Source organism: Aythya fuligula, chromosome 5, assembly GCF_009819795.1.
Source record: "Aythya fuligula isolate bAytFul2 chromosome 5, bAytFul2.pri, whole genome shotgun sequence".
Classification (NCBI taxonomy): domain Eukaryota; kingdom Metazoa; phylum Chordata; class Aves; order Anseriformes; family Anatidae; genus Aythya; species Aythya fuligula.
This window is the reverse complement of record NC_045563.1, coordinates 27,567,691-27,585,785: the sequence shown is the minus strand read 5'-3', so window position 1 is coordinate 27,585,785 and position 18,095 is coordinate 27,567,691. Positions and strand designations below refer to the sequence as shown.

The 18,095-nt window shown below is 41.1% G+C and overlaps 1 protein-coding gene across 13 annotated transcripts in view; it reads right to left on the bottom strand.

Moving 5' to 3' along the window:
- The window catches only part of NRXN3 (neurexin 3), a 978,580-nt gene that overhangs the window by 638,605 nt on the left and 321,880 nt on the right, over positions 1-18,095 (bottom strand). For 10 of the 13 annotated variants that reach the window (XM_032188606.1, XM_032188602.1, XM_032188603.1 and 7 more), the window contains exons 10-11: positions 7,444-7,647; positions 73-99 (exon numbers count right to left, since the gene is read on the bottom strand). In XM_032188606.1, coding sequence (XP_032044497.1) covers positions 73-99; positions 7,444-7,647 — 231 coding nt within the window. The remainder of the gene's footprint in view (positions 1-72; positions 100-7,443; positions 7,648-18,095) is intronic. The other 3 variants (XM_032188610.1, XM_032188599.1, XM_032188601.1) reach the window with 1 other exon arrangement.

The following is an 18,095-nucleotide window of genomic DNA, read 5'->3' as shown; positions in this document are numbered from 1 at the left end:
AACAGCAAAGAAAATAAAGTTATTTTAATATATATAGAAAGAGAACAAAATGAAACTTGAGGGAAAACTTACTGGCGTTACAGTTTATCCTGATACAGTCTAGATGGGGAAAAATAAATGAAAGATGAAATTGCATCCTTCAAGGTAACAGCTGCAGACATCCAAAAACAATCAGTCCACCCTTCCGGGGACAGACACACGCAAAGAGATGTGGCCATTTTATATTTATATACAGTCTGTACAAGTTCAGGAGTGGGTGTATATGTACAGTATATTCTACGTAAATATCTGTTACATAAATATATATATACACACACAGATATATATACACATATGTATAGAGAGATATACCAATGTACATATATATCCACGTGTTGATACAGAAAGCTATTTCCTTTTTATAGAAGCCTATGCATCTAAGAGTATCTTCTACTCCAGAACACGAACTGATGTGAATTACAAGAAAAAATTGTCAAATCAAGGCACAAAAAGATCTCCCTTGAAATGCAAGTCATACGCCACTGTAATTTCTCTTTTTAAAAACCTTTAGCAATTTCTCTGAGAAGCTTGAAATTTCAAGTCAACCTCTACACTTGGTTTCTTTTCAATTAATTCGTATTGTTATTGCATAAATACACCATCTGTCCAACACAGAATACCTGTAAAATCAGCCTATGAAGTTTGTTGGTGCAATATTTAACCCTTTCCAGCTCTCCCAAAGACAGACCCTCAACTCATTTCCCCTCGTGCCAGCCCAAAACAATTTTTAGTATGTGCACGGGCACATTTGACACTGTCCATTCAGGCGAGGAAGGGGTTAGTATACTGCCCAGTTGTGTCCTGTCATAAAATGGCCACTTGCAAACAGCTAACCGCACGAACGCCCAGCCCAGATTTCAGCTAGTTCTGGAGGTTGGGAATACTTTTTTGTTTTTTTTTGTTTGCTTTGCAGGGACTACAGGAATTTCTTTCAAAGGTCCCCAGCCCCGCCAGTTCCTCCAAGCCCAGTTTCGCCTTGCTGTCCGAACACTAAGACTGAACGGGGTGCTCCTAACGTTCGGGGAGAAGATGAAATGGGCAGCGAAGTGGCAGGTCTGGGAACCTTTGCTGGCCCTGCTTCATTCAGAGTTGACGGACAAGGGAGGGAGGAGAAGGGGCAGATGGAAATTAAAATAGAGAGATGGCTGTGGAGTCTAATAAATAGGAACTGAGGAACTGCCCAAAAAAATGAGGTTGAGGTAGAGCAGTGCGAGCTAGAGGGCTTCTGAGCACTGCTTCTCTACTTTAACGCACTCGTACTCAGCTTATCTCAGGATATGACCCATAAGAAGATTTTACACTTATAAATGCCTTCTTACAGCTCTGTGAATATCTGTTGCTGTGGTGTCTGGTGTGGGTTAATGCTATCATGTCAGTGCTATTACATATTTTGGGTTATGCTGACCCTCTCTTAGGAAACCAAGGCCAGGAATAATAGCACCATGCTACCGGACACCCTTGTCTGGACACTCTGCCAGGTAACTAAGGCTTTGACCAGCAGAGATGGTCATATTTATTACAGAAATATGGCCCAACAGCAAAGATTACACTAAATGGCAGAGAAACAGAAAGAAGTTTGCTGCTTAATTGGACTAATTTTGTATTTATTCAGGCAGATGTAGGAAAATTATTTCAGCAGCTGCAACTAAATGTTACTCTTAAAAATAAAAGGGGAAGAAAGGGGAAGAGTCTACAGATAAAAAGTCATAATGGGTAGGGGTATACCAATTGGGAGCAGCATGGCCAGAGAGAGCCTGTTTTCAAGCAGAACTTCTCTTGAGAAAATCTGGGTTTGGTTTTGTGCGATTAGGTTTGTCATGTGTCGTCAACCGCAACAGAAAAGTGGGAGCAAACAGCCCTGGAGCAATTGGTACGATCACCATACAGTGGTGGCTATATCCCTTACAGGAGTTGGGTGGGGTAAGGGGAGCTCTTGAGTACCAGCTACCTGTGGAGCCAGCTACCCTCCTTGCTTCTACAGCCTGAAAGAGAGCGAGAGAGACTCCAGAGTCTCACTGCAAGCAGGTGAGATCAAGGGAGCTGATACAGCTAGAACAACATGGGAATGTTTTATGGGCTAAGCAGTAAGTGTGCTGTAAAGGGAAACATGGCTGGTCCCCAGCAACATTCATCAAAATTAGAAACTAAAGCCATAGCTGTGTATTTTATCTCTGCAGAGAAGGTTTTTTGTTTGTTTGTTTGTTTTGTTTTGTTTTTCAGCAGTCCTGAAAGAACTATATGTCCCAGGACTTCCTCCCAGTCAATGACTGCTCCAGGTGAACGGATCAATGTTTTAAACTGAAAACCAACATAGCCCTTATACTGACTGCAAGCATGAAGACTGTTCAATGCCACACTGTGGGGTGCCAGGCAGAAACAGCCAAAACTTCCTCCAGAAGAACCAGCTCCTGAACCAGACTAGGTCCAGTTTGGTCAGTAAGGACCCCACTTGGCCCTAAAGCTTTTGCATCTGCCCGTGGTGCTACGCCAGCACCACCACACTGTCCTGCAGCTGGGTTAACGCTACTGCACTCCGACACAAAGGTGCTCAGCCCACCACGCTGTCTCTACAGAGCACTTTGTTACACACAGTAGATGTACTCTAAGATCCTATGACTCCTTTTCTCTTTTACAAATTAAAGATAGGCACGGCGCTGTCTTCCAACACTATGGCAACTGCCAGAAGAGGAGAAACTAGAATGTCTTAGGAGCCATCTGGTTAACAGGCCTCCAAGATTTGGAAGTATATTATAGAGGAAGACATTACAATCTCACAGCACCTGTGTCAGACAAGCTATGGAAGCTGCAGGTGCCCAGAAGCTCTGGGAAAATGAATTAAAAGGAACCTCAAGTCAGTCACTGGAAAGAGAGGCATCCAAAGCCAGAGGTGCTACATTCAAAGAATGAGCACAGTGCTTTTTATTTCTGTAGTCCTGAGCCTTGCCCAAAACAAGTTGCAATCATTAATACATGAAACTGTTTTCTCCCTGTTACATCAGCTTTTAGAAGGGAAGAAAAGTATTTTCCTCTAAACTAGGATACAAGTAAAAAGCTGAGGATGCTTTCCCTGGCAGTAAGTTGTGGGGTGCAAGTTTAGCCAGGTCTCTGTGCTCAAAACAGCAGCAGCTGGAGAATTCAGGAGTAATTAAGAAACTGCTTGGGAGTCCCCCATCAGTACAGTGAGACTTAGAGTAATCCTCATGTAGGGCTCTCAGCACTGTTATCAGCTTCTACTGATGTGATTTGCTTTGTTTGGATATGGCTGCATTCCTGACTCACAAGAAGATTCCCCTTGCTTTGAATTTCCAAGATGGGTGTGCCTCAACAGCTGTTCTGCTGCTGAATGAGGTATTTGGAGGACAGCAGTGAAGTGACTTCGTGGTCTGTAACTACACTGAGAGCAGGATGAGCTGGAAAGACCTTCCTACGGTTACTTTCTCTCATTATTATTCCTAGTGTAAATCAGATGCTGCTTACTTAGCGCTTGGAAGCAAGTTTTTCCAGAGCACATCAAAAGAGGGCCAAAGACCCTCTCCTTCAGAAAGCTTAAACAGCTCTACTGCATCTGAGTAGCACTAAGAACTCACTGTTTGAATGGAGATATCTTTAGTAGCAGACAGAATTCTCTGGGCATTAGGCCTGGGTTTCTTACCATTTGTATCTTTGTACCACAAAATGATGATGATTGAGCTACCTGGCATTGCTAAGGCCCCAGCCTGTCTCCCTCCTTGAATTAGTTGAGAGAGCCACCTTCGCTGGGTGGGGACAAAGTGTTTGTTCCTTTTGACAAGCATCCACATATGGTTGGAGAAGAGCACTCCAAAGCAAGACTTGCACATGAAAGATAATCAGGGCCTGACTGCTCCTGCTCGCTCCAGGTTATTTCCTGGGAGGAAACCAGATGAGGCCCTATAAATGCTCTTACCCAATCTTACAGTGTAGCTCCTTGCCAGCTCCAACTTCTCAGACTGTGAACCCACCTGTTACTATCAGAGGACATCTGACAAATATTTTTTCATATCTTTTTAAAAAATATAAAAAAGTAAGGGTCACTGTATGTATTTATTATTCAAAAGTTATTAATGAAAAAGTGTGAACATAAATACACCTGCACATGAGTGCATGACCTGCATGAAAGAAAAGCTGGTGTAAAAGTTCACATGCTTTTAAGAAAGAAAAACAGAAAATATGCCTGCTTCATTTGTTTAAAGGAATTATTTATTTAAAAAAATAGATTTTTAAAAGACAAACTGTCTTTGATAACCCTGAGGAGAAATCTTAAGAAAAGGTAGAAGAGTGGGATGGTTACACTTCCTTACAGGAGAACTGACTCAGATGAACAGGATGTAGGCAGAATTTATTCTAGTCATAAGTGCCCTGAAGCTGAGCCTGGCCAGGATGAAACAAAACTGAAATATTCTTTAACAAAAGTCAGTGAAACCTAATCTTTCCCATGGGAGGAAAAGGGCAATCTTTCCCTTTTCTCACCCACGGCAGGAAAAAAAAAAATGAATGTGTATCTCCCTATCGGACCAGCCATTGCTTTCCCTTTATGCAAATCTCAGCATCTGAAGTAATTCCCAAGCATGTTACAAGCCATGACTGGCTTCATCTCTCTCTCTCTCCTCCTTCCACACTAGATCCATTTCTTCAGAGTCCTTCTCAACAGAAGTGGGATCTGCATCGCATTTGGACTTCATATCTTCACACAACAAACACATACACTACTGTGAGAACTGCTGTCAACATGCAGACCGCAGTGCCTCTGGCACTCGTACAGGAAAGGCCTGAAGAACCTTCTCTTAGAGAGTTACTCCTCACTGTTTGTCTTATCCCTCCCATCTCCTACAGTGAGCCCCCACCCACCCAAGCCCACTGAAACCTTCTGTACTATGTATATGCCCTGTTTGGCTGGGTCGGTGCGTGCTGAGGAGGCGGTGGGATAAGCCAGCCCCTGCAGGCTGCTCTGCACGCTCTGTTCTCAGGGCTGTTTGCTGTGCGGGCCGCAGGCTTCAGGCCTTTGAAGGGTTGAATACCATCTTTTGATTTACTATGGCTGATGGGGTATGGGAAAGCTTTACAACTGAAATACACAGAAGAGTTAAAAAGAAAAAAATTAAAATAATAATAATAAAGAAATTAAAAAAATACAACACAGGAAAGACCTTAATAACCACATAAATAATAATTAGTAATCAAATGTAACAGATCAAAGGAGAAGAAAGACAGCTCTTTGTAATAGTTTTAAATGACTTTTAAGAAAAGCACAATTATATAACTCACCACTCAGAACAGTCTTTGTTTAAACACATTTGTCATGGGCTAGATGCTCAGGGAGATGGTGACACAGATCAAGTCATGCTCGGGTCTTCAGGTGGTGCTCATGACTGCTTCTCACCAATAAGGGCATTTTGTCAGGGTCTAGTGATGAAGACTGCTCTCATTTGTGACATTTTAGCTATGATCAGTCTCCTTAAAGAGTTAGATGTGACCTCCAGTAAACAGAAATTGAATGGTGTCATTCCTCCTCAAACTCTCTTTCAACAGCAAGGTAACCTTGTTGTTTTGAAAGCGGGAAAGCCCCAGCTGAAGGAAAATTTCTTAGATTTGCAGGATTTCTTTGTAGAATGGCCCAAAAGAATTGCTGTTCAGCATTCTTACAGTCAAGAGCAGATATAGGCAGAGATCAGTATCAGAGTGCTTTTTTTTTTGAGAAGTTGTTGTCAAAGCTGAAGTCCATCTATTCTCTTTGCACTCTACCTGCTGATAGTTCAGCAACTGCCCCTGTGCTAGGTGGACACTCAGTAGTTCAACTAGAAAAGTGTAAAGCACTAAGGAAAACATATATATTCCAGACAGGAACCATGTCATATTGCCTTTTTTTTTTTTTTTTTTCAAGAATATGGAACATGTTTTTATACCCTGTAGCTGGAGACTATTTTTGACGTAAGAATTAGCTTAAATGCATTTTATTCTCCTCATTCTCTTTTCCCAAAAGCAGAGGTCATGGTCTGAATTCAAATTTAAAGCAAAAAAATAAAATAAAAATAGCTAGAAAACAGTTTTTAAATAAGCTGGTTGCTTGCTGGTCAACATATCTCTCAGGTGAGAATGAGGAACCTTAAAATCATCACTCAAGCTCATCTATGGTACATGAAGACTTTGATAAACCTATCATATCCACCTAGAACAGGAGATGAAAACCAAGAGCCATTACTATAGGTATGGGTGAATAGCACTGTTGCTCTCTACAAACAAAGCCACTACATGGTTTGCTCCTGATATCATCATAGCAGGGCTTTGAAGATGATGTTAGTTCAGAGGAGAAAAAAAAAAAAAAAAAAAAAAAAAAGTGAAAGCTTGCTCCTGTGGGGTTTGGAAATTTGAAAGCTGACACAAGCTTCTGCAGACCATGCACAGATCTTCATATGAAGTACCCTAGACATTAGAAGAGGTTTAACGTTTCCAATAATCAAAATAGTTCTGGTTTGACTAAAAATCTCTTAGTTATATTGCTGGATTCACATGAAGCAATAAGGTGCATCAGTGTAAGTGAAAGAAAGCTTTGCCTCCTGCATTTATGTTCTCTAAAAAGAAGACTATTTGTCATTCCACACAACATTTAGAGACTGGCAAGAAAATGGATACAGAAGACTGAATTTCCTCCCAACTTTTTCACTGTCATTATTGTTGGACTTTTTTCTAGTGGTCTTTTATTATTTTCTAGGAAAGTGTAACTCTAAGGAGACAGAACACAACCTTCTGGGATGGGGGAATGAACTTTTATTACTGTTGCCTTTGTTTTAACACCACCATGATCAAAAGATCTGTTTGTTTTTGGTTTGTTTTTTGGTTGGTTGGTTGTTTTTACTAGACATAAAAAGCCCTAAAGGCTGAAAGATATACTAAATATGAAATAAAAATAATTAGCAAAATAGAATATCTAAGATCAAGTTGCATTAAACACTGTCCAATTCTTAAAAGGCTTGGGATTCACAGGGCTTCTGCTTGCCACCATATCCATTTGCTTAATTGCCATATTTGGCTTTGACTGTTTTGAGTGATGCTGGAAGAATGAGGGATGTAACCGATCAAAAGATGGACCAAGCAGCATGTCTCACACAGAGCTCACCAGTCCCAGACCAAGAAAGGAAACTTAAGAACTTAAAGACTTAAAAACCAACACTGTCCATAACGAAGAACTGACAGCAAATCTCCATGCAGCAATGCAGGAAAGAATTTATCTCCACAAGAGAATATCATTATGAAGGTCTCAGCAGCTATTTTAGAAATCAATCCAATCCAATCAAACCAACATAAATTAAACAATTTTTTTTTTTAAAGGACACTAATCACAAGCCCAAACTAAGAGTGAAGGGGCAGTGGGAGGTTTTCATACGATACCTAAATTGACCATAAGTTTGACACGGCCTCCATCCAGCTCCAGGCGCAGAGTATCAGCAGAATCTCGTGAGGTGGTTGCCATCAACAGCCCATAGGCACGCTGTGACATGAAACGGAAGGACACATCTTCTGCTTCTGTATGCATGACCATAGGCATGATGATCTTCATGTACATGCTGCCATCGTAGCTCAAGATAGAGGCCTCTGCAAGGAATCAGTAAACAAATTCAAAAAATTAAAATAAGTTACACTTCCACGCGATCTCCATTTCTCACATCTTCCAGAAAATGTGATCTCCATTAGTCCAGCCTTCTCCACCACTAGCTGGAACGACTAGTTCAAATAACGCCTACAGCTCTTCTCCTAGAGTATCTAGTCTTGTTTTGAAATGCCCAGAGTTTCTATTTCTGATACGCTTGAGAGCTGTTGCTTATTCAGTGAGGAATTTCCTTTAAAGGGAAAGAAAAACTGCAAACAATCATAGTCTGTGACACCACTGTCCCTGAACAACCCCTCTTAAAACCAAACCGTGTATAATAATAGCATCTATAAAGGTGTTCCTGGCCTAAAAAAGGCTGATTGGACAACAAGCACACAAAGGAAGCAAGACATAACTAAGTCCTATTCTTGTTTCTTTGTTTCTGGTGGTTGAATTTCATATATCAAATTAATTGGGCTAAGGCATTAAATGCAAATTGTCATTAATTTATGACCTACAAAATTCTACAAAACATACAATTTATTTTAGAGATCCAGAAAAACATAATCAGAAGTAGCAGAATGAAAATGAACGGACTAACATAGGAAAGGATGTCTCCAAAGCTGAAGTTAGTTACACTAATAAGAGCTTCCAGGGGTACACATTATTCAGGAATAATGAAAAGTTGGCTGTACAAATCCTTGGAAAAGGACACAGGAAATATTATTTAAAATTGAGTTAATAGATCCACTCTACTTGTAATCATTTCATCTTTTTCAGAGCTGTGTTGTAATGAAAGGGATACTTCAGCTGACAAAATCTGTGAGTATGAAGCAGGTTTCTTAACAGTTTTTTCCCCACATTAGATTTGTGTTGTTTTGTGGTGTTTTTTTTTTTGTTTGTTTGTTTTTTCTTCTTCTTCCCCCTCCTTACTAACAGTTCCTGGAGCTCTGCTGACACAACTGGTGGCACTGTAATGCAAAAGAACAAATCAAAATCCATGTCAAGTTCAAGTGCCATTCAAACACAGGAAATGGCAGGAGATGGAGGCACAACAAAAGCCAAGAGTATGGAGAAAAAAATAGAAAAATACAATTTATTTCCTTGCTATCTCCTCTGAGGCTGTCAATGAAAATGGAGAGTTCAGCTGAGGAAAGGAGTTCTGGTACTTAACATTCTCTATTTGTTAGGGGGCTGCATGCAGGAACTGATGTTCTTCTCTAAGGGGGGCAGAATTAAAGTCTTGCGATAGAGCTGCAGCAACCACTATGGCATGGCAATTGCTGTTTCAGCCCATGAATACGCTCTAAAGCACTTTTATCAGCAAAATTTACAAATCTACATAAATGTTTTAAATACATGTATTAAACAGAGCACCCCATCTCCACAGAGCCAACTCCTACAGAAGACAGTGACATAGACTGCTCCATGTAGGACTTCTACCACCAAAATATGTTTAAAAAGATAAAAAGCCCAGAGGCAGAAAAAAGCTCCCTAGGCACGTGGAAGGATTGCTCCCTAAAGCACTCTTACTTGGGATTCTCAACAGCACCCCCCACCACCACCGAAGGCTAACATCCCATCATTTGCAACAACAAGTATTTGGAACCTAGGCGTTCTTCTTAAATATTTCAGCCCATTTTCTGTATTTTCCAGCAGAGCCCTTTTTGCTGACATGAGTGAAACTTCTAGAGGGAAACAGCAAGCTTAGCAGAGCCAACTATTATTGTCCTCTCAAGGCCTAAATGTTAGCGTGGTAATAAATATGCAAAAGAAGTGGTAAATAAGGAATATGTATCAAACTGATACAGCAATAAAGAAGATGTGTATCTGGTGATGAAACCTGTGACAGATATCACTGCAGTGGTGCTGGTGCAGCAACCCACTGCTACTAGATGGTATGCAGCACCTCTCCAGGCATGGGACATACAAACACACTACAAAAAAAAAGCTTTTCTGTGAGCACCATTAAAACAAGACGGCCATGAGCAGCATCTCGACTCATCAGTTTTCCTATCTGCACTCCTCCCACACGGTCATGGTCTGCACACAACGCGCTCCACACGCAGCACCCACTCAGCCATACATACTCCTTCTGGGGACCAGCTGTCAGCGCTGCCCCGGGGACTCACATCTTCGCTTGGGCAAGAAACAGAGAAGGAAAGCGAGATCTTTTTTCAAGGTGGGGGAATGGCTTCTTCTTTTCCAAGTGCAATTCTCTTCCCCCTCACGTCTGCAACTCTTCCTTGCCACCCACAGCTGCAAGCTGGAACCAAATGTACTGTATATTATACATACACTCAAAGGCAGGGCGTATGTACACATGAACCATCCTTACCCTCCTCTCTCACTGCGGATTGTATTAGAAAATGCAGTCAAGCATGAAATGGCTCTTTTGACGCCTTCAGCTCAGATGTGCCTTGCATGAAACAGTTGCTTGCACTAGCACCTGAATAACTGTGAGAAGGGGGCTGGAGAATATTAGGACTGTGAGTGGGAGTAGCTGTCACAAGCGGCCCAGCTCTGCTGCTTCCTTTCCCACAGAGCCATGCATTAGGTACTTTGGAAATTGGAGTTTTTCTGCAGACATTAGAAGACAACACACCAAGAGTGTTAATAAGGAGTCTCTTCCCTTCTAAAATAATTAATCTGTGTCCTTCAGCTCCACTGATCCCATGGACAGAAAATTGCTACCCCTAGACAAGAAATGCCAACTGTCAACATTATACTTATGTAAGAAGAATGTCCAAAACACACAGAATTGCTCAAGATAGCAGAAAAATCTAGAAATATATTTTTGAATAGGATTTCAGAATCAAAATCTGATTCCAAAAAGTCAGGAAAATAATCCTGATTCCTAAATTTCCCCCAGATTCAAATGCTATAAATATGGCTTGCATTTGGAATGAGTAACACAGTAAGGAACCCCGGAAGGGAAAGATAATGTTAGAGGCAAAAGATCTCATACTGAGCAAGATGTCTGTTTCCCACCTCCTGAACATCTTGCTTGTTCTTCCAAGTAAATACTGAAGCAAACTACAGTGAGTTTGTGCACAGGAAAGCCTTTCCTAAGCACTGCCCACAATCTGCTGTTTAGGGGATGCAAAGGGGACCCAGTTCTGTGTTATTCCAGTCACCATACAAAAGCCATTCCAATTTAGAATTAATCAAAAGAGACAAACCAGACAGAAGAAAATGGAAACAAACGTCCAGTTGGAAGGGATGATCAAAATTAATATGAAAATCAAGACAGTGTTTCAGCTGATATCCAATAACAGCCTCATTCAGGCATTACTTCACAGTGTTTCTTACTGCCCCTTCTCTGGTCAGTCTACTACAAACAGAGCAATGAATCCTTGCAACAGCTCAGCAGATAAAATGAAATAGCCTGAAGTACTTGAAACAGTCTCTGCTCAACTACAGGAGAAGATAAGTTTCTGTCCTTGTATGTGCCCTATGCTGACCTGAGCCTGTCCCAGTTCAGACCACCTTTGCATCTTTTAAAAATAAGAAATTTCACTCTCACCTTACAAATCTTCACCACCTGAAGTATCTGGGAGCATTTTCAGCACATCTTCTTGTAAGCAGAGCTTTCCCTCTAACTACAAAAATAGCCCTTCAGAGGGGGGTATTGCTTAGTAGCAGTCACAGAAATAAATCCTATCTCCTTGTCCTGACAGTCAGTCCCTAAAACTCAAGGATTGCATGTTACTGCTGAGCAACACATACAGAAAATCTGTTCAGGGTTGAATGTAACCTGGCAACAACTAGGTGACCTCAGTCTCCTGTGCTGGCAACTTCTGCCTGAAAATAGGCATCCATTTGATTGTCCTCAGCCAAGTGCAGCAACAGGACTGTAATACTTCCGTACAGCACCATCAATACAGGCAGCAGCACGATTATTCAAGTTAAAATACACACATGCTCCTTCCAACCCTTCTACTTTTAGGGTAGCTATTATATTTGGATGTTTCACAGACACGTGCATAGGAGCAATGTGTAGCACATGACGTTTCACCCATGTTGCTGAGATGTACAGATTTATACAGACAAAAAGATTCAGAGCTGTATTTACTCATGAACCCAAAGCCAGAAGCTTCATTGCCATTAGCTTGGAGATGGGAGGAGGAAGAAACCAGGTGCTGGTTCAAAATGGACCTGACATAATGCCAGAGATCTGTGAAAATCAATATGTTATTAGGAGCGATTAGCTTCCCAATCTTGTGCTCTGAGACCCTGCCAGCTTTAATTTTACACTTAGCATCCAAAGGAGCAATTCACTGCTGCTTCCCCACAAAGCTCTGCATAAACCTCCTGGGGAGATGGCAACAGGCGTATTCTTAGAATACAGAGACAGAAAAATATTCAAGCCCTCTTACACTCTCTCTCGCTTTCTAACCTTTTCTCTGTATTAGTCTCCATTCTTAGCCCTTTTCCTTTCTTCTCCCTTTTAGCTTTCCTGTAGTCTCTGTCTCTCTTTTCCATCTCTCAGACTACAATATAGCCTGAAGGTTCCAGAAAGAGGACAGTGAAAGAAGAACGAAAAAAATATCTCCTCTTCATGAAAAGTTCATGATTTCATCAATGACAATGGATCAGGGCATACCACATATTCCCCATACGGTTACATTTGGGAGAGTTGGCCACCACCAGTGGTCCCCACTGAACAGAGCTTTCAGAGAAGAGCAGTACCAATTCGAGAGGCACAAGGCACCTAGTGAAGAGCTAGTGTGGAAAAGAGCAGGCATGCTAGTTCAAAACTACAGGAAATACAGAGCAAACTTTTCACCTGATTGCAAAATTCTCCAGTAGGCATACAGCATACCTCTTTCCATTCCCATGCAAACATGCCAACTTTTCTTGTATTATATCCACTAGCAGACACATGACCGCAAATAAAACAGCCTAGATTGTTTGAAAACCAAAAGTACACTTTAAAACAAACAAAACCCACGCAAATTTTAAAAAGGCTCTCACGTTCCTCAGGAAGCTCCCTGCAGCCTGCCTGAGAGGAAGCTGTGACTTTTGGAAGTCAGTGGGTTACGAAGCAGGATACAGCTATAGCCACTCATAACCACTCATCTCCAACTAGAGATTACAAAGCTGAAGAAAAAGCTAGCCAAGATGTGCTCTTACTTGCCCAAAAACATTTATTTTAAATCCCCGTGGGTCTCATCTGTGTCACCAGACAGGACATAGAGGAAGGCACAGAGGTACCCCGGGGGTCTGACCCAGCTCCCCAAACACCACATAATGAACAGGACCAATTTTTAGTTAGTGTTGCAAAAAAACATTTTAAGTTGTATCTTTAAAAATTTAAGATACAACTTTAAAAATATAAACAGATGTTCCCATTCAGACAAAAGCATAATAAGCTACCATCATCCAAAACAACTGCCAACATGCACAAAAAGCCAGGCTTGATCCCTGTGAGGCTGGTTCCCTCAAAAACTGAGTGTGGGAGCATGTTATATGTATGCCACCTTGGTGCACAATTGTTGATGAAAGAAAATACAGCATTTTGCTTGCCTGTAAACAAAGGAAATTTGGGGAGTCAGGATCTAATTGTTCAGGCCAAAATCTGCCTATGGCCCAGGAGTCAATGCTCCTATTTTTTGTGGAAAATAAATATAACTGGATTTTTAAGTACTCACAGGCAGTTATGACTTTGCACATCAGAAAGCGGCAAGTGCAGGGTTTCTCCCTGGTGGCCAGGAGCGGCAGGGGCATGGTGCACCCACGTGAGGCAGGACAGGCCTAGGTGGTGGCCAGGACCAGCCAAGGCAGCATCACAGTGATGAGGAAGGTCCCAGGTCAAGCTGGGAAATCAGCTGGCGAGTCAAGGCCAGCATCGGGTGCGCTGACCCACAGGAAGGGCTGTAAATGTAATTCACCAGCATTTGCAAAGACAGTAACAAAACAAAACAAAACATCTTTAAATACCCACATAAAGAGAACCATTAGAAATAAGATGACGTTCTATTTGTCTAAAAAAATGCACTGCCAATAGTACCACTAATCAGCAAGTATAGGTTTATTGCATTAGCATGAACAAAGCTGTTCTGCTTTAAAGACTTCAGCCCGCCAAGATATCAATAGCATTAGCTGCTGTGCACTGACGATTTATGAAGATACAACAGCGGAAATCTTAGAGAGACAACAGAATTTTAAGGAACCTGGGCTGTTTTTGCTGGTGCGTAACTACCTCGCATATCCAAGTATTTTTGCAGCATTAATCCTAGTTTTTCTTTGCATCACATTAAGGTGACGGGTTCTTTCCCTACTCCCAGTGGATATACATCCGCTCTACAAAAGGACGGAAGCTCAGCACACCAGTACCCCAACTTCTTTACTCTGTTCTAGAGTAACTAAATCCCACATGTTCAACAACCTTTAGTTTTTATTTTCTGAAAGTTGCCTGTTCTGTTTCTCACCTCTGGCTTATCTCTGATTTGTATGCTACCTTCTTAAATTCAAATGCTCCAAATTTGAGTAGTGTACATCAGTTAAGACTAAATGAGCACTGAAAGTAGAGTAATTACATAAGACGCCCTTATCAGTACAACGTGTACAAAACATTTCTAAACGAGCAGCAAACAAGAGAAATAATAGAGCAAGCTTCAAGGCATTCATCACATTTTCAGGGATGCCGGAATGCTGGTGGAGCAGTAAGAATAATTGTCACATGTAACTGTCACATGTCACACTCATTTGTCTATAGACAAAAAATGCCAGCAAATGTTTTCATAGGTCAGATAACATCCAGATTAGTATTTTTCATCAAATGTATATTTTAAAAATGTTGCAGAACTTAATGCATAGCATTATTTAAAACGTTTCATGGCTTTCAACATACATTTAAGCCTGAAAATAGCCTAGAAATGGTGGTGGGTTCACATAAAATAAGTTCCTGAAGAACACCTGAAGTGCCAACCACACCTATGTATTTATCTAGAAAGTTAGAACAGAATAAATAACCTGTTCACCGTTTCCCTTGCAATACCACCATCTCCTCCCTGTTCCAGTATGTTATATATTTCCTAACTGTTTCCTATGTTGTTTTTTTCAAACGTAAGTAGAAATATCGAATTACTGCTGGAAAAAATATTGCCTATGAATCAACAAAATGTAAGACATACAAAAATCTAAGCAGAAAAGGTAACATAGGCCAATTAACAGCCTCAGGCAACAAATCTGTATGAAGGTGCAGGGTTCAGAAAAAGTACTGTAATGCCCTTACTCAGAGAAAAATTTTAGCTCGATTCATAAAGTTAAGACACTGAAATGATTGCAACAGAAGCAATTCTCAATTTATTTCAGAACTACCCAAGAAGTTTTACGTGAATCCAAGATGAACACCTCACTTTTCTAGTGCAGTAGTAAAATGAGTTTATGTAATACCCAAATCTAGTAAACTGGTCCTGGCAATGTTCAGCTCAAAGAGGGCAAAATCTCAAGAAATTAAGTAAATCTGTGAAGCAACCATTATAAATAAAAATCTCATCAGATTGCTGATCATCGAGAACAAAGAAATTCAATGGAGACATTCTAAACTCCAGAGAAGGTGCATTAGGATCCAGGATTATAAATCTCCCTGCATTAATAGCCCTCACAAAGCTTTGCACTCTGGATTCCCACTTTTGTGTAACTTCCATAAAGAGCCAACATAACTTCCAGCTCCTGAGGATAACTTGTGACTACCCTCTAGAAAAGGATGTATCAGCTTCCATGCACATCAGGCTTGTTATATGCTTTGCCTCCTCCTGTCACCACCACCACACAGAAGAGGATAAGCTAATTAAGGGGCTGGGACGCCGGTCAGGTAGGGAGGTTAAAAAAATAAAAATTAATCCATGATGAAAGGTAAATGTTATCTGATTATCTGACAAACTTCATATCTCCCTTTTCAGGCTGTAACCATAAAGAAGTGGGCTAGGGAGGAGCTGTAACACCACTGAGCAGCATAGTGGAAATATTTGCAGACAGAGGAGACTGTAGCTTGTAAATGTTACTGCTAGCCCTGGGAGGTGAAGAGTGAGGTCGTACTGCTACACTGAAGCTTGGCAGAGACACGGGGGAACCAAGGAGGAGAACATGGGCTCTTCAACCTTAGTCCAAATGTCACTCTAACATTTACAGAGCTGCGTGCAACTATTTGGGAAGAAATCTCTGGCAAGAAGGTTACGAACAGAAGAATTGCTCCTCAAAGCCTAGGAGTGAAACGGGGAAAGCATGGGGAAATCTACTGCTAAAATGATGGTCTGAGGGTTCACATTACACGCGTGTCAGGGTTTAGAGCTTTTGGAACTAAACAGAAGTCGCATCATTCTCTATGTCCTCTTTAACGATAGCGTCAAGCTACATGAAGCATCTGATCTTTGTGTTTTCAGTAGTATGTTCACCAAGAAAAGGGGATTATAGCGGACACGGAGTTTGGCTCATCTCAGAGGTGTAGGGTGCAAGAAAGAGGCAGCAGACAATTTACTGTGAGGGGAATTGCAATAAATTTTAAAACATTACATGATGAGGGTGGTCAAACACTGAGGCAGACTGTGGAAACTCCACGTCTGGAAATTTTCAAAACCAAACTGGAGACCCAAACAACCTATTCAGCTCTTGAGATTTGCCCCACTTCAAGCAGGCAGTTGCAATACGGTTCCAGAGATCCCTTTCAATTAGGATTACTCTATGACAAGAGCCACAATGCACTGATCTCACTGGACACTGCACCAGTGGCAAGTTGCTATTCATCTAAAATGGAAAAGATTTTGCCCTGTGTGTGATCGTATTCATGGTAGTGCTGCTTACTGCATGTTGTCATGACTGAAGACACAGGAGATTCGCTCTCTTTACAGGAACTGACTATGTCCTTGAGCAAAACTTTACTTCTACTGATTCATCTCATAACAATTACAGTCAGAAACATACTATGACATGGACTAATGACATCCACCTCGTGCCTTTGGTCCTTTTTGCCCACAAGCTGGTATGCTCTCATCAAAATGGTGCATTGCACGCTACCAACACCTCCCAGTGGCTGCTGAATCTCCGGTTAAACTTGAAAGACTGATTTTTTTCTATGATGGTTCTAATGGTGGATCTCAACACTAAAATTTGCTTGTTTCCCCAAATTACCAAGAGGTTGGGGCTCTGCTATAAAATCCACAGAACTGTGAAAGCTAATAAAAGGCAGTTATCATCAGCCTACCATCTTTGGGAAAGGAAATCTATACTATGAACTAAATTCATTACTTTGTGTAAAAGAACAGCCAACCTCCTCTCAGTTGTGTGTGTTGGTGGTTTTTTGTTTGTTTGTTTGTTTGTTTCTTTTTTGAATACTGTAAGGAAAACCAATAAGCCATATTTTGCTACTGGCTGTTGGTTTAAGGAAGGTGCACAGCATGGCCAAAACAACACTCCATTTCCTTTTTCTCATCTGACATCCTGGAAAGGGTGCTTTAATAGGATATGGAGCAGGGGGAAAAGATAGGTCTACAAGCAATAAAAGCTAAACTTGTCCACAAAAAATATACATTGTAGTGTTTTTGAAAAAGTAAATTTTTCAACCTAGGACATCTCTGATTTAGGAGGCACCAGAAGTGAGTTCAGAGACGGCCATGATGAAAATACATAGTCAGAGGGTCAGGGTAGCTACTTATAACTGATGTAAGGCAAAGAGCTTCATACATGTAGAAAGGGGAACATCACAACACTCAAAAGGACTGGAAAACGTCTTCTCTGGAGGCAGCTCAGTACAATAGGGTAGGTAGCTCTATCAGGGCAGTAATGCCATGCTGCAGAAAAATGCAGGATAACATTTAATTTGGGATTTCATACTACATCTTCCAAACTTAAAATATAAGATGAACAAAACAGCATTTACTAGGACCTGGGGGAAGGTCCTTTCAGAGCCTTTTCTTCTCCTATCACAGAGCTGCTGCTTTGCCTAAAAAACATTTGCAAAACCACCAGTCTAGAGGTGGTGCCTGAGGGTAACACTCGGTCGGTGCAGCACAGACAGCGCAGAAATAATGACACTAATTTCCAGGGGTCCCACAGGCTCTGTCCGTTCTCATTCCTAATGAAGTCATCAGCAGAGATGCAATAGCCAGGGCTGCTCACCCAGCTAATTACAACCACTGGCCAATTACCTCAACCATGATAAAGAGGAAAATAGAAGCAGAAACTAGTAGCTGGCACAGGATGGCAGTTAATATTGCCAAGATCATAAGGACCAAAACAAGAGATACATGTTCAAGCATGTAAATTTCACCAGCAGATCAAAGGAATTGAGTTTTACTTCCAAGTAAGAAATAGGCACTGTTTTTTTAAAAATATGATTGTCCTGCAGACTGCATTCCACTGTATGACTCTGGTACCTGTAAACAAATATGTTTAAATAATAAGAATTTTAGATTAAAAAAAAAAAAAAAGATAAAAAGAATTGACATAT